The sequence below is a fragment of the Pelodiscus sinensis genome, chromosome 32 (assembly GCF_049634645.1).
Source record: "Pelodiscus sinensis isolate JC-2024 chromosome 32, ASM4963464v1, whole genome shotgun sequence".
NCBI lineage: Eukaryota > Metazoa > Chordata > Testudines > Trionychidae > Pelodiscus > Pelodiscus sinensis.
Genome location: NC_134742.1, coordinates 10566575 through 10588842, shown reverse-complemented (window position 1 = coordinate 10588842; position 22268 = coordinate 10566575). Strand labels below are relative to the sequence as shown.

The window sequence follows — 22268 nt, the reverse complement described above, 5'->3', positions numbered from 1 at the left end:
GCATGATTTTGCGCAAATACTTTTAACGGAAAAGCTTTTCCGTTAAAAGTATTTGTGCAAAAGAGCGTCTAAGCTGGCACGGATGCTTTTGCGCAAAAGACATCTTTTGCGCAAAAGCATCCGTGCCAGTCTAGACGCTCTCTTGCGCAAGAAAGCTCCGATGGCCATTTTAGTCATTGGGCTTTCTTGCGCAAGAAATTAACTTGGCTGTCTACACTAGGCCTCTTGCGCAAGAATACTTGCACAAGAGGGCTTATCCCTGAGCGGGAGCGTCAAGAGTATTTGCGCGAGAACCACTGATTTCATACATTAGAACGTCAGTGTTCTTGCGCAAATTCTCGTGGCCAGTGTAGACAGGTGGCAAGTTTTTGCGCAAAAGCAGTTGCTTTTGCGCAAAATCTTGCCAGTCTAGACACACCCTAAGGGAGATTGCCTATCTCCTAGAACTGGAAGGGACCTTGAAAGGTCATTGAGTCCAGTCCCCTGCCTTCACAGCAGGACCAAGTACCATCCCCGACAAATTTTTGCTCCAAATCCCTAAATGGCCTCCCAAGGATTGAACTCACAACCCTGGGTTTAGCATTAGGCAAACTGAGGTGGCTGCCTCGCCAGACGGGGGGGCACCATTAGGACCCAGAGAATTGAGACCTTTGAAAGTTTTGCCCCAAGTGAGGGGAATGGGGGCATCATTTGAGCTCGCTGCCTCAGGTGCCAAAATGTTGAGGTGCCGGGTGGGGGGGGGGAGGGGAGACAGACATGCTCAGCTAGTTAACTCCTCCCCATTAGTCTGCATGGGTCATCTCTGCTTGGAGGGGAAGCTGTAATCGGGGCCAAAATTGGAAGGGGGTGGCACCCTGGATGCTGGGCCTAAGGGGAGCTCCCCGAATTCTCTAGGGATGCTCCTAGTGAATGGCACCTCCTAGTGCAGTGTTTCTCAACCAGAGGTACCCTTAGGGGTACTCGGGAGAAGTCTTGGGGTGGGTACGTCAACACAACTGACATTTGGAGAAAACTGAATTTTTGTGTTTAGTTTAGTGACACGCATCTGACGAAGTGGGTCTTTGCCCACGAAAGCTTATGCTCCCACACTTCAGTTAGTCTAGAAGGTGCCACAGGACTCCTCGCCGCGTTTGCAGATTTAGACTAACACGGCGACCCCTCTGATACTCCTGTTTAGTTTGACAGCCCTTTATTAGTGTTTTAACGCCCAAACATTTCATTGCCCGCCTGGCTACGATGAAGTTGCTTAAACAAATGTGTTGCGATGGGTAGGAAAAAAATGTGCGTGTCTGAAAACTGTAGGTACTGGGGGTCCTTATAATTTTTTAAGGGGTACTTTATTTAAAAAAAAAAAAAAAAGTTGAGAAACACCGTCCCGGTGCTCTGGTTTTCCAGCCAGGGGTTGTGACCCAGCACTGGGAGTGGAATGTCAGACCCTGGGTCTCCTTGCTGCAGGCGGATCAGGTGAGCACAGGGGGGGACGGTGTCTAAGTGTTGCAGGGGCTGGATACAGGCAACTCACTGCCTAGAGAACATGGGACTGGCTGGGAGGGGCTGAGGGAAGCTGCCTGGACTGGAGGCCGAGGCTGCTTCTGGGGCGGCGCGGCGGGTGTCTCGCTAGGACCCAGCAGCAGCAGCAGCAGCAGCAGGCGCGGGGGGAGCGATCGCTGGCTCCGGCCCGGCCGCAGGAAGCGACTCGCCGCCGCTGCTCGCGGGGACTCTGGGGCCAGGCTCCGGGCCGGATCCCCGAGCCCCGGCGGGGGCTGCTGCGGGGCCCCGGAGCCCGGGCTGCAGCCGGGAGGGGGAATCTCCGGCCGGGCCAGTCCCGCTGCTCCCTCCCCAGGAGCCTCTCCCCGGGCAGCGCCCCCAGCCCGGCCCGGCCCAGCCCCTGCCCCAGGGCGGGCAGCGCTTGGGGGGCAGGTAAGAGAGACCCCCCGGGAGCGGCGCCCCGGTGCCCCCGGGCTGCAGGGGGAGGGGTTGGCCCCGGGCTGCTCCCGGCGGAGCTGGCTGCGAGTCCCCGCCCGGCGCAGGGCAGCCCGGATGGGAGGAGGGGCTCACACCTGGGGTGGGGGGGACCGGGGTCACGTTACCATCTGCCCCCCCCTGCTGCTTTGTGCATCCAGGCCGCGCGGGGGGGGGGGCGGACGCTGCTGCTCAGCGCGATCTATTGCTCCCCCCGCGCCCGCCTGGGGAAGGGAGAGAAATCAAGGGGGGGGGGGGAGCGCTGCTAGAACAATGCGGGGGGGGGGGGGCTGAAGCAAGCCCCTCCCCCCTCCCAGTTCCTGCACTTATGCAGACAGGGCAGTGGGGGAAACTCAGGAATAGAGAGGGGCGGGGGGGGAGGGTCAGCTCCCTCCCCCCTTGGGCTGAGCCTGCTGCCGTGGTTGCAAAAACAGGGGGTGGGGCAGAGGGGTTTTTCCTGCCTCCCCTCCCCCCCCAGGCTCTTAGCTCCCCTTTTCCAGGGCTGGGTCCTTCCAGTGCACCCCAAAGCCTGGCCAGGGCCCCTCTCGCCTCTCCTGTCAATGGGGCGTTCTAGGCAGCCGCCCTGGGGGGTTCCCCCTGCAGAGGACGTATCCTTCGCTCCCAGCTCCCAGCTTCGTGGACTTGGCCATCGCAGCTTCCAAGATGGCCCCCAGTGCCTCCCCAGACCCCTTTTTGTCATCCGTGGGCCCGGCAAAGGGCTGAGCCGGGCCCCGCTTCTCCGCGGGGTTATTGCAAAGGGAGCAGTCCAAGCAAAATACCCCTCGGCCCCCCACCCCCATTCCAGAGCCTGGCTCCTTCCCACTGGCCCCAGTGACCTTTCCCGGCTGGCAGAAAAGCGCAGCTCATCCTGGTTACAAAAGCAGGCCCAGAAAAGTCAGGGTGCTGGGGTGGGCAGGAGCCAGAGAGGAGGGCCCAGCTCAGCCTTGGGGGAGTGACAGAGATGGGTTCCACTGCCCCCCGGCTCCAGTGCTGTGGCAAATGGGGAGCTGGAGCGAGGGGGAACCAGGCGCTAGGAGGTCAGATTCCTCCTCTTCCTCCCGACTCAGCCCTCCAGAGCAGTTCGGCTTCAGGGCTGGCCCGGCACACCCCTGTGGCCCCGGGGGAGGTGTGTGTAGAGATGTAGGATGGTTCGCAGCAACCGCTCCAGGCCCCATGCTTTTGTGGGGAACGTTGCGGTGGCTGCCCCAACTATCCCATGGGTGGGACAGGCCCAATGTGCCCTCTAATTTTTTTTCCATCCATGCATGGAATAAATTTTGTACTTTTGACACTCAAAAATTTTGTCACCCGCCCGGCTATGATTAAGTTGTTTAAACAAATGTGTTGCAATGGTAGAAAAAAAATGTTGTGTGTCTGAAAACTTTAGGTACTGGGGGTACTTTTTTAAGGTGTACTTTATAAAAAAAAAAGGTTGAGAAACACTGATCTAGAATAGGAAAGGGGGCAGAGGCTCAGTTAGCCCTTTTTCCCAGTCCGAACAAACCTACCTTCCTGCTGAAGCAGAAGTAGGATTTCTGGGGCTCCCCAAAAAGGCCCTGTGGAAATCAGTCCTTCTTAGGCCAGGACTTGCCCCATGATCAGTGCTCCAGGGATTGAGCTCAAGGAGTTTGATTTAGCGGGTCTAGTAAGGACCCACTAAATCAACTGCTGATGGCTCCTCCATTGACCGCTGTCCTCCAAAGGGGTCGTGAGGAGCAAAGGAAGGTGCCTGGAGAGTTTCTCCCGTCAACTTCCCACAGCGGGGAGGCCGCAGAGTTGTGTAACTTAGGTTGCATAGTGTAGACTTGGCCTTGGTGCTGCTTACTCAAGGCAGAGAGACAGAGAAAAAGGACAGAGTGGGGTGAATAAGTCACAAACTCTCCTGCTCTCCCCCCCCTCCTGCTGCTTATCTATATGATCCCTAAACATACAATAGCCTCCCCACACACACAGTTACTTCTGATTCCCAACCCTATCGTCCCCCAGTTCTCTGCCCAACACCCATCCCTCCCAATCCCTTCACATTTGATCTCCTACAGTCCAGCGCTCTGGGGGAGATTTGGCCAGGGGAGAAGTAACCAGTCCCTCTGCCCAGTGGAGCAACCTGTAACCTTGTGCTCCCTGTATGCTGGGCGCTTGTGTGGCCACTCAGGAGAGATTCAGCTGATTCACATCCGCAGCTGGGGTTTGTTTGTTTCTATAGTGGTGCACATTCACACCTGCCTTGGTGCACATAAAAATATTCCACACATGGTGGAAAAAATCTGTACATGGATGGAAAAGATTGGTGAGGCCTTAACAAATGTGTCTTATCTTCCCATTCCCTGATTTTACCTCCCTTTCTTGTAATCCACTGTAGATAAAAGTTTCACTCCTTTACATTATTCACTTTTTTATTTGTATTCCTCTAGGCCAGGGGTTTTCAAACTCTGCGTTTGCTCATGAGGGCAAACCTTTAGCTGGCCATGAGACACTTTGTTTACCTGCGTCTCCACAGGTATGGGCGATCACAGCTCCCGTTGGCTGTGGAAGCTGCGATCGCCCGTACCTGCAGAGGCACTGGTTGACAAAGCTTCTCGTGGCCAGCTAGCAGCTTACCCCTTCAAGCCTCCACTCAGAGTTTGAAAAACTGTGCTCTTGGCAGTTTGTCAAGAACTATATTCGCATTGTGCACATGGTCGTTGTGCTGTTTAATTTACATTTTTAATAACAAATAACCAAGGAAAATAGTAGTAATTGCTAGTAGGGATGTCAGAAATCAGTTATTTTAATAACCGTGTAACTGCTAATATTCAGAGACAGCAGCGTGGGGTGGCAGCCGGCTCTCCTGCATGCTCTTCATTTAAAACTTGGACTGGGAAGCTGGGAGTGAGCCAGCCTGCCAGTTCGAGTTTTAAATGCAGAGCATGCAGGTGGGGGAGCTGTTAACTGGAACTGTTAATCAATAAGCAATCGCTTATCAATTAACCAGTAACTTGGGTAACCATTAACATCCCTAATTGCTAGAAGTTTCAGCAAAAAGATCTCTCCGTGTATCAGTGTTAACATTTCCTGTTTCTATTGCAATACTTTAAGTGACCGTTTTCAGTTATACATTTTTTTTTTCCTGTTTTTTGAGAGTGTTTATTCTTTGGGATCATTTGAGTTCAAGGTAGACTGATTTCCTGGTTTTGGTGTCAAGACTCTTTCAGTTTCTTTTGATCCGCCAGCGGGAATTTGCTTTAATTCACTGTTGTTTTGCAAAGTGGTTTTTCATATGTCATCGCTTGTACGTAGAATTCCTCATTGTGCACTAAAAGCCAGAATTAAAAGTGCCCCTCAATCCTTTTAAAAATCCCTCTGGGAGTCAAAATACTCTTTAAAAACCTGTCTGTTGGGGCATTTGTATGAAATCGTTCTCAAAAGGAAACTTCTGCTATATTTTTTTTTTTTAACTAAACATACAACCCCAAGATGGACTGACGGTCACAAGAATTGAAAGCTCAGGAATTTAAAAAAAAAATGCAGTTTGCATTCGTTCTATTTGCCTTTCTGTTTCTGCACCTGTAGACCGCATTCCTATTTTTGCTGTGAGTTTTTTGAAAGGACCCATAGATCTAAAAGGGTTGTGGTATCTTGTAAAATTCTGTGCCGTTTTGGACTTCCAGTAACAAGTGATTTCCTCTCTTTTGTCATTGAAAATTTCTGTAAGTAATCCCCCATCCTGTGCACGCTAAAATGCCCACTTTACCCTTCTGTGCTCACTGCAGATCTAGATAGTGGTTTTTCTACTGATCGCTTTCTACAAGTTGGGCTGCTCAAAACGGCAGTCTGATCCGGCTGCCCTCCTCGGTTGCGGGAGCGGGGCTGATAGCCAGTAGGGATGTGAGCTATTGTGGTTTTCTGTAAATGTGTAACCGCTTGAATTTTTATCAGGCAGGGAGCCAGTACTCTGAAAAAGAGGCAGCGGTGCAGGGAGCAAGCGGCTCCGTGGTGCATATGGGGAGCCGTCTTTTAAGCCTGCCCTCCTCCCCCCCCCCCACTGCCTCTGTGTGGCCACGGAGAGTCGGCTTAAAAGCTGGCTCCCTGCGTGTATCGACTCCTGCCTGCCCTCTCTTCCCCATGCTGCTGCCTCTGCTACAGAGGCAGCAGCGCAGGGAGGGAGGGCAGGTAGCTCCGTGGGAGCCCATATGTGCAGGGAGCCTGCTTGAAAGCCAGCTTTCCGCGTGCACCTGCTCCCGCCCACCCTCATCCTCTGTACTGCCACCTCTCTATTGGAGACATCCGGTGGGGGGAGAGATGACACCGAAACTGGCACATATGGAACACTGGCTCTCCCCCGCCCCCATTGTATCAAAGGCAGCAAAGGGGAGGTATAATTGTTTGGAGTAACCGATAACCCAGGCTTATTAGCTTTTTAAATGAATAACTATTCATAACACTGGACTATGTAGCACTTTAAAGACTAACAAGATGATTTATTAGATGATGAGCTTTCGTGGGCCAGACCCACTTCCTCAGATCAAATAGTGGAAGAAAATAGTCACAACCATATATACCAAAGGATACAATTTTAAAAAAATGAACACACATGAAAAGGACAAATCACATTACAGAACAGAAGAGGGATGTGGGGGGGGGGGGGAAAGGAAGGTGAATGCCAGTGAGTTAATGATATTAGAGGTGGGGAAGGGGAATTGTCATTAACTTACTGGCATTCACCTTCCTTCCCCCCCCCCCACACACATCCCTCTTCTGTTCTGTAATGTGATTTGTCCTTTTCATATCTGTTCATTTTTTTTAAATTGTATCCTTTGGTATATATGGTTGTGACTATTTTCTTCCATTATTTGATCTGAGGAAGTGGGTCTGGCCCATGAAAGCTCATCACCTAATAAACCATCTTGTTAGTCTTTAAAGTGCTACATAGTCCTGTTTTTTGTTTCAGCTACACCAGACTAACACGGCTACATCTCTATCACTATTCATAACACTAACATCCCTAGTAGCCAGCCTCTGACCCACCCCATCCCTGCTGTGGTCCCAGCCACGGCTTCCTCATTCCCTCCTGCCGACCAGGCTGTCCCCAATTCTGGCTCAGGAAGGGGGCAGGCATGACCCTGATAAGTTTGGGGATCACTGTCTTAGCGCCTTTGCTTTTTATGATTCTGTTCTTAGGCACTCCTACTCATTGACTCCGCTTTGTGGATCACCCTGACTCGCCGTGACTCTCTAGGGCTACATCTACACTGGCAGCGTCTTGCGCAAGAACTGTTTTGCAGAAGAGTTCTTGTGGAAAAACTCTTCCACAAGAGCACGTCTACACTGGCATGTGCTTTTGCACAAGAGCATCCGTGGCAGTGTGGACACTCTCTTGTGCAAGAAAGCTCTGATGGCCATTTTAACCATAGGGGCTTCTTGCGCAAGAAATTCATGTTGCCTGTCTACACTGCCCTCTTGTGGAAGAGCTCTTGCACAAGAGGGCGTATTCCTCGTGGGAAGAGGAATAATTCTTCTGGAAGAAGCCCTGTTTGTTTTACAACGCTGTACTGTAAATTTACTTGTGCAAGAACGCGCGTGCAGTGTAGACAGCAGGCAAGTTTTTGCGCAAGAACAGCTGGTTTTGCACAAGAAGCTGCCAGTGTAGACATAGCTTAGGCGTCTAACAGATTAACATTGTGGCGGTGTTCCCTGCAAACTGCACTTGGGCATCCCCTCCAGGAGAGTTTCTAATCCACCCAGCTGATTAGCAGAGCGCCCACAGCATGTGTGTCTACTGAAGCCCATGCCTCAGTGCACATCACAAAATGTAATCCTCACATGGATGGGAAAATTGAGAGGAATATTGCTTGTGAGGCTCAGCAGCATAATATCCTTTGTGAGTCTCGCCCGTAGGCCTTTCCCCTCGCTGTGGAGAGAAGTGGTTTCCGTACTTCACTAAGGAGCGATTCGCAGGTGAAAACACCATGAGGAGTAGGGATTTGAATGGTTAAGCAGTGGGCTGGAGCAGTTAATCACAATGTCTCACCAGTTAATTGGTTAAACGGGATTTTACATCGCTCGTGAGAACAAAGCACTTCGGTTTCAGTAATGAGGAAAAGGCCTGAGAAGATGGCCATCCCTGTGCCAAAAACTGTCGTGATAGTGTTTTGCGCTGCTCTCCGTGTTGTGATAGAAATGTAGCCGTGTTAGTCTGGTGTAGCTGAAACAAAAAACAGGACTATGTAGCACTTTAAAGACTAACAAGATGGTTTATTAGGTGATGAGCTTTCGTGGGCCAGACCCACTTCCTCAGATCAAATAGTAGAAGAAAATAGTCACAACCATATATACCAAAGGATACAATTAAAAAAATGAACAGATATGAAAAGGACAAATCACATTTCAGAACAGAGGTTTCAAGTGCAGATTTAAAAGGCTTCTGAAGCAGGATGCAGGTAATTAAGTCGTTGAGATCGTGTCCTTTCTGGTTGAAATGGCGAGAAACTGTTTTTTCTTTGTGATCCTATCTAATATCTGTTTTGTGGGCATTGATCCTTTGGCAAAGTGTCTGAGACGTTTGTCCAATGTACATAGCAGACGGACACTTTCGGCATATACATGATTGCATAAATTATATTTCTGGATGCGCAGGAATATGTATTCTTGATCTTATAACTCACTTGGTTAGGTCCAATAATGGTATCAGCAGAGTGACTATGTGGACAAAGCTGACAACGGGGTTTGTTTCAGCTACACCAGACTAACACGGCTACATTTCTGTCACTATATATACCAAAGGATACAATTAAAAAAAATTGTTGTGTGCGCCTTAAAGGATTGTGTGCTGCAGAAAGTCTGTGCCCTATTTGCCAATGAAAAGAGACAAAGGCTACGTCTACACTGTACCGTGATTCGAAATAAGCGACACAATTTGAGCGACGCAAATTGTGCATCTTATTTCGGTCTTATTTCGAAATAGCTTACGTCGCCATTTGGCCCTGTCTACACAGCGCCAAATTTCGAAATAACCCGCTGTTCTGAAACTTCCCTTACTCCTCGTGGAATGAGGTTTACAGGGATGTCGGAAGGGCAAGCCCAAAATAATGGGCTTCCTATGAAGATGCGGGATAGCTATTTCGTGAGACTCTGGTATCCCAAAATAGCAGTGCAGTGTAGCTTAATACAGAAATACCCCCACCTTTCCTTCTGGTTTTTACATGACAGGGCTGCTGGGGGCCTCGCTCGATTGCTGGGCAAGATTTAGATCTCGCTACACCGGTGTCAAACTGGAGTCACTGCTGGTTCTGGCAGGGGTGTGTGTAGACGGGCCAGTGGGATGAGCCTCTGCCTGCTTGACTCTGGGGCCTGCAGGGCTGGACAGGGAAGTTCAAACAGGAGCTGCTGCCAGCAAAGGGCTCCGGGATGGCTCGGGGAGCGGAGAAGCTTGGGCGTGTCTCTCTCCTTGCTCCTGTTATCACAGCCCTGGGGGCAGAGTCCTGAGTCAGAAGCTGCAGCCGCCTCCATTTTGACCTGGGATCCCAGACTGAGACTCTGCTTCTTAGACAGCAGGGAAGAGACCTTTGTCCCAGCCCCTCTGGGCCCAGCTGGCGCCTGGAGAGTCTGGAGGGTGAGACTTCGGGGGGCGGGGGAGAAGGCTGGGACCCGACAGAAAAAGGACTCTGCAGAAACAGCCGCTTCTTGCCGCATTTCTGCTCCCGGTGGTCTGCGGGGCTCCTGCTGCTGTGAGCATCGGCAGTCACAGATCAGATGAGAACAGTCACCTGGCAGAGGAAATGGGAGAGAGGGAAGGAGATAGGAACCAAGCGTGACCAGACTGAAACAAGCTGGAGCAATAAGTGTGGAGGGAGGTTCCCAGCTCCCAGCCCGGCCCGGATATATATCCCTGCACCCCACCCTGGTAGACCAACTCTCCTAGGGGAGAATCTGAGAGAGGAAAAGCCAGGTCTGGTCCCGAGCGAGTCCCCATGCTGCTGGGGGGACACCCTGCCCTTGGGGGCCAATGACAAAAGGATTCCCCAAAGCGGCTCCTTCGATTCTGGTCTTTTTCTAGCATTCAGCTCAGAGATGCTGTTACGGGAAAAGTTTAAAACTACTGCTGGAAGGAACCTGACCTGGGTGATGATACACTAACTTCACACAGTCATCAACCTGTGGAACTCCTTGCCATAGGATGTTGTGAAGACCAGGACTTTAACAGGGTTCAAAAAAGAATTAGATAAATTCATGGAGGTTAGGTCCTTCAATGGCTTTTAGCCAGGCTGGGTGGAAATGGTGTTCTTAGCCCGTTTATCAGAGGCTGGAAATGGATGACAGGAAAGGGATCATGTGGGGATTACCTGTTGTGTTCCTTCGCTCTGGGGCATCTGGCATTGGCCACTGTTGGCAGACAGGATACTGGGGTGGATGGACTTTTAGTCTGACCCAGTGAGGCCGTTCTTATGTTCTAAACTGGGTTTCTTTTAGAGCTTCTGTTTGCTGGGGGAGAGCCCGTGAGGGATTAGCATGTGAAATAAATTCAGTCTCCTTCTATAACCTCCTCCATCTCCCCTCTCGCTCCGACAGGCCGAGGAGACACGTCGAGAATTCGCCCCAGAGCGCCCGTCTGCCAGGGGCCGGGCAATGGCTGGGATGGAGTCCGCTCAGGTAGGGGGTTTTCAGGTGTGTTTGCTGTGCAAGGGGAGGGGGAGGAAACACGCAGGAGGAAGAGGCAGAGAGAAATCTGCTGGGACATATTCAGCCCAGGCCTGATTTTCTCGGCAGGACGTGGCAGGGGTGGGAGAGATATTCCCCCATTTCTGAATCAGGACCCTCCACCGTGGGCAGGGCTGGGTTGGGGCCTGATGCTGCTGGCCAGAGGCTGCTGTGGAACATGAAGGGAAGCTCTTGGGGGTCCCTATTCCACAGGCTGACGAGTAGGGCTTGGAGGGACGTGGCACATGAGAAAACCCGAGGAGGCAGAAGGAGCTCTCACCTTCTCCCCACTCCCTGAAGCTACCTGGCTGCTCAGAGCAGGGTGAGGGTGGGATCCTGCATCACTCGCCTTTCTGGTTTCAGATGCGGGTGACCTTCGAGGAGGTGGCTGTGTATTTCACCCCGGGGCAGGGGGCGCTGCTGGGCCCCGCTCAGAGAGCCCTCTACAGGGACGTCATGCAGGAGAACTACGAGGCGGTGACCTCGCTGGGTAAGGGTCACCTCGGGGATTACGAGCCGTGGGGTCTGCGTGTCCGACACGGGTCAGGTTCTTCCCTGCTCAGGTGGCCTGGACAGGAATGGGTTCCATGGGCACAGCTGCTGGGGGAGAGCAACTTGCATCTCTGTGCCCTGTGCAGTGAGACCAGGGTGTCAAACCCTAATGGACGTGCTAAATCATCCCCACCCCTCATGTTTTCAAGAGAGAGAAGCTGTGCCTTGTTTCTTAGTTGCACACAGAACCCATTTTCTCCTCTCACCCCCTTTTGAGACTTCCTTCAGCCGTGGGGAGGGCTTTAACTGCAGAGCTGTGAGTGGCAGCAAGGTCCCCAGACTGCCCAGGGCCCGGGAACTCCTAGAGAGGGTGTAAAAATTCCCCTCACCTGCCCAGACTTCGGGGCCTCTCCCCAGGGGGCTCAGTGACCATGTTCCCGTCCTCTTGGGTTGCACATTCCCCAGCAGAGCCCGGGGACAGGTTCCACTCACGGAATGTCCCTTGGGACAGACGCTCTCCCCACCCTCCCTGCGCCCTGATCTGCTCTGATTTCACCCCCTGTGCAGGGTTTCCCGTTCCCAAACCTGAGCTGATCACCCGGCTGGAACGAGGGGAAGAGCCCTGGGTGCCCGACCTCCAGGCCAGCGAGGAAAGAGAGATCCTGAGAGGCACCCGCACAGGTGAGGACTGACACAGAAACCAGCTGGGGAATGACGGAAAACGTTGAGAATCCCCAAAGTGTGGTGTGAGTAAGCGCCCTGAGTTCTGCCACTCACGCAGGGCAGGGCTGTAGCCAGCAGATATTGCTCAGGGCGGTGAGTTGCAGGAGTTTCCTTCCCTGTGAGTGTTTGTGTGGGAAGTGGAGGCAGAATCCCATTGCTCAGCCTGTGCAACTGCAGAGTATTTTCCCGTGGTGCTGTTCGTCTTTCTCCTCAGCTCACCGACTCCTCTTGGATTGTGTCTCTCTCCCAGCAGGTGATGAAACAGAGAGTGAGAAGCAGGAGGGAAATGATGAGGAACTTCCTAGGCAAGTGGAACCATGGGGAAATGTTGCAGGAAGACCTGAAAAGCTCTTTTCCCAGTACTTGGAACAGGGAGACGCCTGGGGAAACTGGCACAGGCCAGAGAGGCTGCTGGGAAGCCACCCAAGGAAGAAAGCGGATAAATCTATTCTGTGTAGGGAAGGAAACAGAGATCCCCCCGCCCAGCTGACCAGTCTGAAGGAAGAGGAACCCTATCAGTGCCTCCCGGATAGGAAAGGCTTCATTCTGAGATCACACCTTATTACACATCAGACAGCCCGTAACAGCGCAAACCTTGACCTCTACGGGAGCATTGACACAGGGGAGAGACGCTACCCCTGCCTCGAATGCGGGAAGTGTTTTAATTGGACGTCGGCGCTTCTGACACATCAGGCCACCCACACCGGACAGAGACGCCATAAGTGCTTGGAGTGTGGGAAAAGCTTCAGCAACAGCTCCAACCTTACTAAGCATCGTAGAATCCACATGGGAGACAGACCCTATAAATGCCTCCAGTGCGGGAACTGTTTCAGTCAGAAGACCACCCTGATTATGCATCAGAAAACCCACACGGGAGAAAAACCCCACAAGTGCTTGGACTGTGGGAAAAGCTTCACGCAGAGATCGGCCCTGATCACACATCAGACGATCCACACAGGAGAGAGACCCTATAAATGCCTGGACTGTGGGAAAAGTTTCATTCAGCGCTCACACCTTCTTAGACATCTGAGAATCCACACAGGAAATAAACCTCATAAATGCCTTCATTGTGGGAAAAGTTTCATTCAGAGAACAAACCTTCTTTCCCATCAGACAATCCACACAGGAGAGAAGCCCTATAAATGCTTGGACTGTGGGAAAAGTTTCAAGAACAGCTCCTATCTCACCAAACATCGGACCATGCATACAGGAGACAGTCCCTATAAATGCCTGCCCTGTGGAAAGAGTTTTGTTCTCAGTTCCGACCTTATTGCTCATCGGAGAATCCACATGGGGGAAAAGCCCTACTTATGCTTGGACTGTGGGAAGTGCTTCAAGAACAACTCCTACCTTACTAAGCATCGGAGAATGCACACAGGAGAGAGACCTTACAAATGTTTGGATTGTGGGAAATGTTTCAGTCAGAAGTCATCCCTGAGTACCCATCATACAATCCACACTGGAGAGAGACCCAATAAATGTTTGGAGTGTGGGAAAAGATTCACTCAGCGATCAGCCCTGATTATACACCAGAGAATCCACACGGGAGAGAGACCTCATAAGTGCTTGGACTGTGGCAAAAGTTTCACACACAGATCCGCCCTCCTAAGACACCAGGCGATCCACACGGGAGAGAGACCCCATGAATGTTTGGAGTGTGGGAAAAGTTTCATTCAGAGATCAACCCTGGTTAGACATCAGGCTGTCCATACAGGAGAGAGACCCCACGGGTGTGTAGAGTGTGGGAAATGTTTCACAAACAGGTCGTCCCTTATTAGGCACCAGGCGATCCACACAGGCGAGAGACCCCATAAGTGCTTGGACTGTGGGAACAGTTTCATTCAGCGATCGAACCTCATCATACATCAGAGAATCCACACAGGCTATAAACCTCATAAATGCCTGGTCTGTGGGAAATGTTTCAGGAAGAGCTCCTACCTTACTAAACACCTGAGAACTCACAAAGGGATAGGCGACCCTAGGAATACCTTGATTGCGGGAAAAGACTCAATGCAAGCTCACACATCAGTGATCCACACAACAGAGAGTCTTTGAATGTGGGGGAAGCTTCGCTGGGTGCTCCCGGAGTATCAGGCACCTGCAAATCCGCACAGGGAAGTAACCTCTGAGCTGTTCTCAGTGTGGAAAACGCTCCAAGTGGCGCTCACACCATGTTAGACATCAGAGACTCCCCCCACAGCAGGGACATTCTCTCAGGGCCCTGGCTGAGGCAGGCCATGGTGATAGACCCATCCCCTCGTTCTCACACCCATTAGGGGCAGGGGGCTCCCAGCTGCCCGGGGCTGGGGTAAGGATCCAGCGGCAGCTGGTCAGTGACCCTCTGGCTCTGCCTGGTCTCAGCAAACCCCAGGCAGAGGAAGGGACGCTTCCATCAGCTCCACCTCCCTGCTGCCACCCTGGCTGCTGAGCTGCTGGGCCACAGATGAGGGGAGGGAGAGAGAGAAACTCCTCCAGCTGCTCCCTCTGCCTGGCTGAAGTTCCCCCCTCTCCCTTCCCTTTCCTGCCGGGATCCCCCTGCCATGGAGATGAGGAGAAGGACACGTGGACCAGGCTTCAGCTTCACTCTAGACACCTGTCCTCCTCCCCCATCTTCCACCAGCCCCTGAGTCGGGCTCCCCCACTGACCTGGGGCTGCGCCCTGCAGGGGTTGTTCCTGGAGCTGCTAACTCCTCCCCTCCCCAGTTGCCCCCCAGGGTGGTGGAGAATGTCTGGGGAATCAGACATGAAGGGACCAGGGTGATGGGTTCTGGGGGGGACACTGGGAATTGAATGGTGGGGGTTGTGGGAGCTATCGAGTGTTTGGGAGTCAGGGGATAAGAGGTGAGGGAGAGTTTGGGGTAGAGAGATGCTGCCTCTCCTCACTCACCCCCTCTGCCTGCCCCATCGGCATTCTGACAGGGCCACTGAGAGGGGCTGATTCCCACAGGGCCTTTGATGGGAGGCCTGGAGATCCCACCGCTGCCTCCACCACTTCAGCCTCTGAGTTCTATGATAAGTTCTATGGGATTAGCTGGCCCCTCTCTCGAATCTTCCACCAGGAAGATCAGGTGCCAGCTCATGCCAGTTCACTTGTGTGTTAGGGTAGATCAAGGTGGTGTTCAGTGTGTAAGTGTGTAGTTGGCGTTTAAACGACACGCATTGTTTTCACTTCTCTAGTTGTCATGTAGCGAAAGTTCACATTGTGTATAGCCCTCTCTAACCCATCCAATGAGGAAGAAGCCGAGTGGAAAGCAAATGAAGAACCTTGAAAGAAAAGATCTCATTTCAAAGGAAGTGGAGGTCAACACTGCAAAGTGCATTCCTCGCTGTCTGACATTAGAGAAAGAGCCAATGTGGGTACTGACCCTGTTGTCCTGTTTTCTGTCAGAAGAAGCTGTAAGTATGGAGTCTGTGGTCATAGGTCAGACGCCAGGGGTCTGGAGAAGAAAGTGTCACAGAGCTGGAAGGGAATCCAAATGAGACTGAAGGCCCAGTTTGATCTTTTTCATCTTACGGCGCCGTTTTCATTTCTTGGTCAGATTGCTTCCAGTGTCTGTCTAGTCCAGATCATTTGTAGATGGGTTGTTGGTTTGGTTTGGTTTGGTGACTACGATGCTAAAACTCTTGTAACGAGTGACCACATAACGAGGCGAGAAGGGAAGCAGATTAAGCCCCTTCCGAAGAAAATGGGAATATTTCTTTTCCGGATCTTGAGACTTTATGAATGTGAAAATGTTTTCTAGCCTGCCCTAGATTGTGGGGAGGTTTTCTGTTCCCAAAGGCCATTTGGTCCCGTATTTTGATATGAGATAGTCTGTGTGGATGTCGCTTGGATTTTTCATGAGGCAAAATGTTGATTTGCCAGAACAGTCCTTTTTAATTTAATGTGAACCTTTCTCTTTTTTTCTTTGAACAATGACAAGGATTAGTTTCCATCGCTGCAGCAGTGCCCAAGAGTGACAGGAATTACCCTGCAAGTGTTGAGTCAAGCTCAGTGTTCCCTGTAAGTTTGAGTGTTTGGGCAGCTGCCCAGGCAAGATCCAGGTGCCTGCCCAGCTGATTAGCATAGCGCCCACAGCTGGCAGCCCATGTTTCTATTGGTGGTGCACATCCGCACATGCCTTGGTGCACAGAAAAAAATGTATTCCTCACATGGAGGGAAAAAAATTGGAGGGAACATTAGTCAAGCTATGCCTGAATTGTAGAGTGCTGTGAATCGTGCCCAAGAGGAATGTTGTAGGGAGGAGGCAGTATCCTTGGTTGTTGAGAAGACGAGGCTGGGCAGAGGAGAGAAGGAAGCCAGAGAAGTCAGGGGACCTGGGCAGCTTGGAAACCAGGCAAACTCCCATCATGGAGGCCAGAAAGAGATGAGGGACCTGACAGCCCAGCTGAGCGCCCCTTCCCTCATCTACCGCAGTGTCCTGCGTGAAGATGGCAGCGAATGTGTCTGCCCCGCTCACCCAACACTGCATGTCTCCTACCTGAGCTCTTTGCAATCCCTGCTCTCTCTCCCCCCGTGTAGGGTTAGTGTTGCTAATTTATGAGAGAGTCAGGCACAGCAGCGGGCTGGGCTGGGGGTGGGGAAAGGAGTCTGGCTTTTGCTTGTCCTTTGCAGTAATAAAGTAGCATTTAGTTCCTCCCACTTCCAGCATCCTTTGTTTCACATTCAATGACAGCCCAGTGCAGAGGGAAGGTTGAAACAATGCCCATGTGGTCTGGAATGGAAAAGCCCAGTGAGGTCACCCAGACCTTCTGACCTCTCCTAGGCACCTCAAACTTCCCACTCAGCTAAAACTCTCTGAAATCTTGCCTCCGTCTCCCTGTCCCTGGTACAAATCAGAACTCCTAGAATTAGAAGGGACCTCGAGAGGTCATTGAGTCCAGTCCCCTGCCCTCATGGCAGGACAAAGCTCTGTCTAGATCGGGGTGGGCAATCTTTTTTGACCAGGGGCCATTTCAGAAATGTTTTAAGTGGCCCCGGGCTGCCCCGGAAGGGGCGGGGCCTCAGGCGGAAGAGGCGGGGCCAGAATACTCCCGCGCTTTCCCACCCACAGACCCTGATTGGCCTGGGAGTGGGAGAAAGTGACAGGGCCTATCTGGGCTGGATCAGCTTGTGTGGGGGGCCGGAGTTCCACAGGCTGACTGCACTGAGTGAAGAAAAACTTTTTATTTGTTTTAAACCTGCTGCCTTTTCATTTTATTTGGTGACCCCTAGTTCTTGTATTGTGGGAGTAAGTAAATCACTTTTCCTTATTCACTTTCTCCACACCACTCATGATTTTATAGACGTCTATCCTATCCCACCTTAGTCTCCGCTTTTCTAAGCTGAAAAGTCCAAGTCTTTTTAATCCCTCTTCATATGGGACCAGGTATCATATGAAGTCTTCTGTGACCAGTGATCTTGACGAATACCACTTTTCACATGATCACCCTTACGTCTGTGAGGGTGTTGGTGCTGCAGCTACCTTCAGAGCTGGGTCATGGTTTATGTTGATGGGGAGGTGGCGAAGGAGGGTGATCAGCACAAGGAAGATGAACCCAATGAAATAACTTTGAGAACTACGGGGTCAACACTATGATAGAATCATAGAACACTAGAACTGGAAGAGACCTCAAGAGGTCATCGAATCCAGTTTCCTGCCCTGACAGCAGGACCAATCATTATCTAGACCCATGGTGCCCAACCAGTTCTGAAGCAGTAGTCACTAATGTGGCAAACTAGCCACATTACTCGGAAAATGTTAATAATTGTGTGAGCTAACTAGCCACACTCAACCTGCCAAAAGCCACATGTGGCTAGTGTGTTTGACACCACGGATCTAGACCAACCCTGATAGGTATTTATCTAATATCTCCAATGATGTCCACAACCTCCCTAGGCAATTTATTCCAGTGCTTAACCCCCTTGACGGGAAGTTTTTCCTAATGTCCAAACTATGGTCACCACTTTCTAAAAATTACGATACATTTTGTACAACGCATGCCTTGTGAGGTTATCCATGAAAAATTCATCGTCTGCTGAGTATTATTGTCCTGATAAAATGTGTGTCTCGCCATTGTGCATGGAGTTCTGAGATTTTGCTCTGTTTGTTACTGAGATTTGTCGGAAATGTGGAAGACGTCCAGACTACCTCCTCAGAGCCACGCGCCAAATGGCCATTAATTGCTTCACCCAGCATTTATCAGCAGGGGAGCTGTGAACAAGACAATTACAATTCAACTGAAGGATGGATGGAAGTTCATGTATGCTACAGACTGATTGTCGCCTGCCCCTCAGCTGGGGGTAAACATCAATGAAGAGAGGGGGTGGAAAAAACTAGGGACCATTTTTACCTCTTCTCCCCCATCTTTAAAGCCCTGCGCAGATACAAAATTTGTATCTGCAAAAATGAATCACGGCTATCAGTATCCACATCCATGGGTGCGAGTATGAATATCTGCAGATTTGCAAGGTTCTAGATACAAAATTTGTATCCGCCTCTGTATCTGCAAAAATGTGCCATGGATATCCACATTCCTATCTGTGGATGTGGATACCTGCAGATATCTGCTGATTTACAGGGTGTTCTCCCTCTTTTCTGAAGGCAACAAGATGGCTTGAAAAACAACAGTGGGGTTGGCCTGGGGAAGGTGGAGCGAGGTTGGAAGGAAATCCAGCCTGCGTACTAGGAACTGTGAACTGCCCCCAATAATGGGTGGAGTGAAAAAAAAGGTGTTTGCTCTAAATCTGACTGAGCTTGGTAAAATTGGGGATTTACAATGGGTGTTTAACTTTTGGATTTTATTGTAACCAATTTGGACCTTTCTCTCTTGTAATCTCACTTAAAAGCTACCTGGCTCTAGTTAATAAATTGGCTTTGTTTGGTCTCAACCCGTTTGTGTTCACTGAAGGATGGAAGCGGGGGGATTTCGACTTGCAATAGTGAGGCTGTGGCCCTAATCCACGCCCTTTGTGGGAATGAGGAACTCATTATTGAGTTGGTGCAGCATAGTGAATGGAACAGCCAGTACAAGATGCGCATTTCCGGGTCGCAAGGCTGGGACTAGAAAACTGACTGATGTTGCTGTGCCGTTTACTTTACGCGTGGCTGGCTAGTGGCGCTCAGTGCAGCCGGGAGTGACTTTGCAGACTAGTGGCTGCCGGGCTGCGGTGTGTGGAGGCAAAGCAGCATAAAAGATGCCCTGGGAATGGAGAATGAAGCAGTACAACAAACCAGGTTGTGCCCCTGGGGCATGTCACACCCACCATTTCCTGGGACCCAGCGCGGCACCGATGGGTATTAGGATGGCTCGATGCAGGGGCTTGTGGCAGCTACAGGATGCTCTCCCATGTTAACCTCAGGGCCCAAGGTGTGTTGAGGGGTAACCTGGAGGCAGTGTTCCCTCTAAGATGAGCACTTCTGCGGCCACCCAGGAGAGAATCAAATGACCTCCTGGCTGATTGGCTGAGCACCCACAGCCGGCAGCATGTGTTTCTATTGGTGGTGCATATCAGCACATGCCTCAGTGCACATAACAAAATTTATTCCACCCATGGATGGAAAAAAATTAGCGGGAACACTCCCTGGGCAGTGTCTGGCAGGGGTCAGCCCCTCTCTCCTCCCTCCCCCACCCCAAACACACACTCAGTGAGGTGGCAGGAGCTATGGGGAGCAGAGGGAGTGGAGGAGGTTGCCTGGTCGATCATCTCCCATCTAGGTCACTGTTTCCCATGGCTCCCTGCACCACAGTGAGTGTGGGACCCTGAATGCTGCTGCCACCTCCCTGCACCTGGCTCCCTCCTCCCCCCAAGTAATCAGTCCCCTCTGGAAAGGGTTGTAATGGTGATGGGGCAGGGCTGGGGCTTGAGGGCAAGGGTGAGGCAAGCTAAGACGAGGCAGGGCCTGTGGCAGAGAGGGGTACACTGGGCCCCTCACCTGCGGAAAAGGGGGGTGCCCTGAGCCCCACACTCATAAGGACAGTCACACTAGGTCAGTCCAAAGATCCATCTAGCCAAGGATCCTGTCTGCTGACAGTAGCCAATGTCAGATGCCCCAGTGGGAGGGAACAGAACAGGGAATCATCCGGTGATCCGTCTCCTGTCACCCATTCCCAGCCTCTGACAAACAGAGGCTGGGGACACCATTCCTACCCATCCTGGCTAATAGCCATTGATGGACCTAATCTCCATGAATCTATCGTGCTCTTTTTTGAACTCTAACAAAGTCCTAGTCTTCACCGCATCCTCTGGCAAGGAGTTCCACAAGTTGACTGTGTGCTGAGTGAAGAAAAACTTCCTTTTGTTTGTTTTAATCCTGCTGCCTATTCATTGTATTTGATAATCTCCCAGTTCTTATATTGTGGGAATAAGCAAATCACTTTTCCTTATTCACTTTTTCCACACCAGTCATGATTTTATAGACCTCTATCCTATTCCCCCTCCCCCTTAGTCTCCTTTCTAAGCTGAAAAATCCAAGTCTTTGTAATCTCTCTTCATACGGGACTCATTCCAAACCCCTTATTTTTGTTGCCCTTTTCTGAATCTTTTCCAAGGCCACTATATCTTTTTTGAGATGGGGCGATCACATCTGTATACAGTATTCAAGATGTGGGCATACCAGGGTTTTATATAGAGGCAATAAGATAGCCTGTGTTTTATTCTTTATCCTTTTTTTGAATGATTCCTAACATTCTGAGGCAGCTCAAAGCAAGGCCTTAGCCCAGGGGTGGGGAAACCTATGACCTGGTGATCAGCTCTGACCCCTGGCTTGCCTGACTCCGGCCCATGAGGCTCGGGCCTCCCCACAGCATCAGGGAACCAGAGCTGGTGCTCCAGCCTCCTCTGTTCCCTGCTCCGTTCTCTGCCAGCACCAAGTCCCCACTGTGGGTGCAGGGAGCCTCGAGCATCACAGGCTGGACTTAGGTAAGCTGGAGCCAGATCCGACCCACGGGCTCTGCCTGTGAGGGGAGGAAGCTGCTCCATGCCCTGTTGCTCCTCCTCCCCTTTCTCCCCGGGAAACCGCAGTGCAGCAAAGTGCAGCCTAGAGGTTTCACACACACACACACTACTGGGATTGGCTGTAATCACGGCCAATAGGAGCAGCAGAGGGTGGTGCCTGGGAGTGGTGGGGAACAGGGAGTGATGTGCATCCTGGGGCAGCTGTGCCAGATAAGTGCCCCCCCCGTAGCCCAGACCCCGCACCCCCACCCTATTCCTGTGCTCTCCCTCTCTCCCAGGCCTCTGCCTCACTCCTGCACCCTACCTCCCAACCAGACCCCCCCCATCTCAGCCCATTTCGGCACCCCCTTCACTCCTGCATCCTACCTCCCAACCAGACCCCCCCCATCTCAGCCCATTTCGGCACCCCCTTCACTCCTGCATCCTACCTCCCAACCAGACCCCCCCCATCTCAGCCCATTTCGGCACCCCCTTCACTCCTGCATCCTACCTCCCAACCAGACCCCCCCCCCATCTCAGCCCATTTCGGCACCCCCTTCACTCCTGCACCCTACCTCCCAACCAGACCCCCCCCCCCATCTCAGCCCATTTCGGCACCCCCTTCACTCCTGCACCCTACCTCCCAACCAGACCCCCCCCATCTCAGCCCATTTCGGCACCCCCTTCACTCCTGCACCCTACCTCCCAACCAGACCCCCCCCCCATCTCAGCCTATTTCGGCACCCCCTTCACTCCTGCACCCTACCTCCCAACCAGACCCCCCCCCCCATCTCAGCCCATTTCGGCACCCCCTTCACTCCTGCACCCTACCTCCCAACCAGACCCCCCCCCCATCTCAGCCCATTTCGGCACCCCCTTCACTCCTGCACCCTACCTCCCAACCAGACCCCCCCATCTCAGCCCATTTCGGCACCCCCTTCACTCCTGCACCCTACCTCCCAACCAGACCCCCCCACCTCAGCCCATTTCTGCACCCCCTTCACTCCTGCATTCTACCTCCCAACCAGATCCCCCCCCACCTCAGCCCATTTCGGCACCCCCTTCACTCCTGCACCCTACCTCCCACCAGACCCCCCCCACCTCAGCCCATTTCGGCACCCCTTCACTCCTGCACCCTACCTCCCACCAGACCCCCCCCCACCTCAGCCCATTTCGGCACCCCCTTCACTCCTGCACCCTACCTCCCAACCAGACCCCCCCCACCTCAGCCCATTTCGGCACCCCCTTCACTCCTGCACCCTACCTCCCAACCAGCCCCCCCCCCACCTCAGCCCATTTCGGCACCCCCTTCACTCCTGCACCCTACCTCCCAACCAGACACCCCCCCACCTCAGCCCATTTCGGCACCCCCTTCACTCCTGCATCCTACCTCCCAACCAGACCCCCCCATCTCAGCCCATTTCGGCACCCCCTTCACTCCTGCACCCTACCTCCCAACCAGACACCCCCCCACCTCAGCCCATTTCGGCACCCCCTTCAC

General features: G+C 52.2%; 1 protein-coding gene across 3 annotated transcripts; it reads left to right on the top strand.

Annotated features, from left to right (window-relative positions):
- The first annotated feature begins 1605 nt into the window (after positions 1–1605).
- On the top strand, positions 1606–18721 carry LOC102461688 (uncharacterized). Of its 3 annotated transcripts, XM_075913936.1 has the most exons (5): positions 1606–1920; positions 10507–10587; positions 10999–11125; positions 11695–11808; positions 12101–18721. In XM_075913936.1, the coding sequence occupies exons 2-5, from the start codon at positions 10564–10566 to the stop codon at positions 13903–13905; spliced, it is 2070 nt and encodes a 689-aa protein (XP_075770051.1). In that variant the 5' UTR covers positions 1606–1920; positions 10507–10563; the 3' UTR covers positions 13906–18721. The 3 variants fall into 3 exon arrangements, with proteins under 3 accessions (XP_075770051.1, XP_075770049.1, XP_075770050.1); XM_075913934.1 differs by lacking the exon at positions 1606–1920 and having other exon boundaries at positions 6815–10587; XM_075913935.1 differs by lacking the exon at positions 1606–1920 and having other exon boundaries at positions 6816–10587; positions 12104–18721.
- The last annotated feature ends 3547 nt before the right edge of the window (positions 18722–22268 follow it).

Coding starts and splice junctions, on each gene's coding strand:
- LOC102461688 (XM_075913936.1), top strand. CDS start 10,564: ATGGCTGGGATGGAGTCCGCTCAG. Junction 10,588..10,998: donor CTGGGATGGAGTCCGCTCAG/GTAGGGGGTTTT, acceptor TTCTGGTTTCAG/ATGCGGGTGACCTTCGAGGA. Junction 11,809..12,100: donor CCTGAGAGGCACCCGCACAG/GTGAGGACTGAC, acceptor TCTCTCTCCCAG/CAGGTGATGAAACAGAGAGT.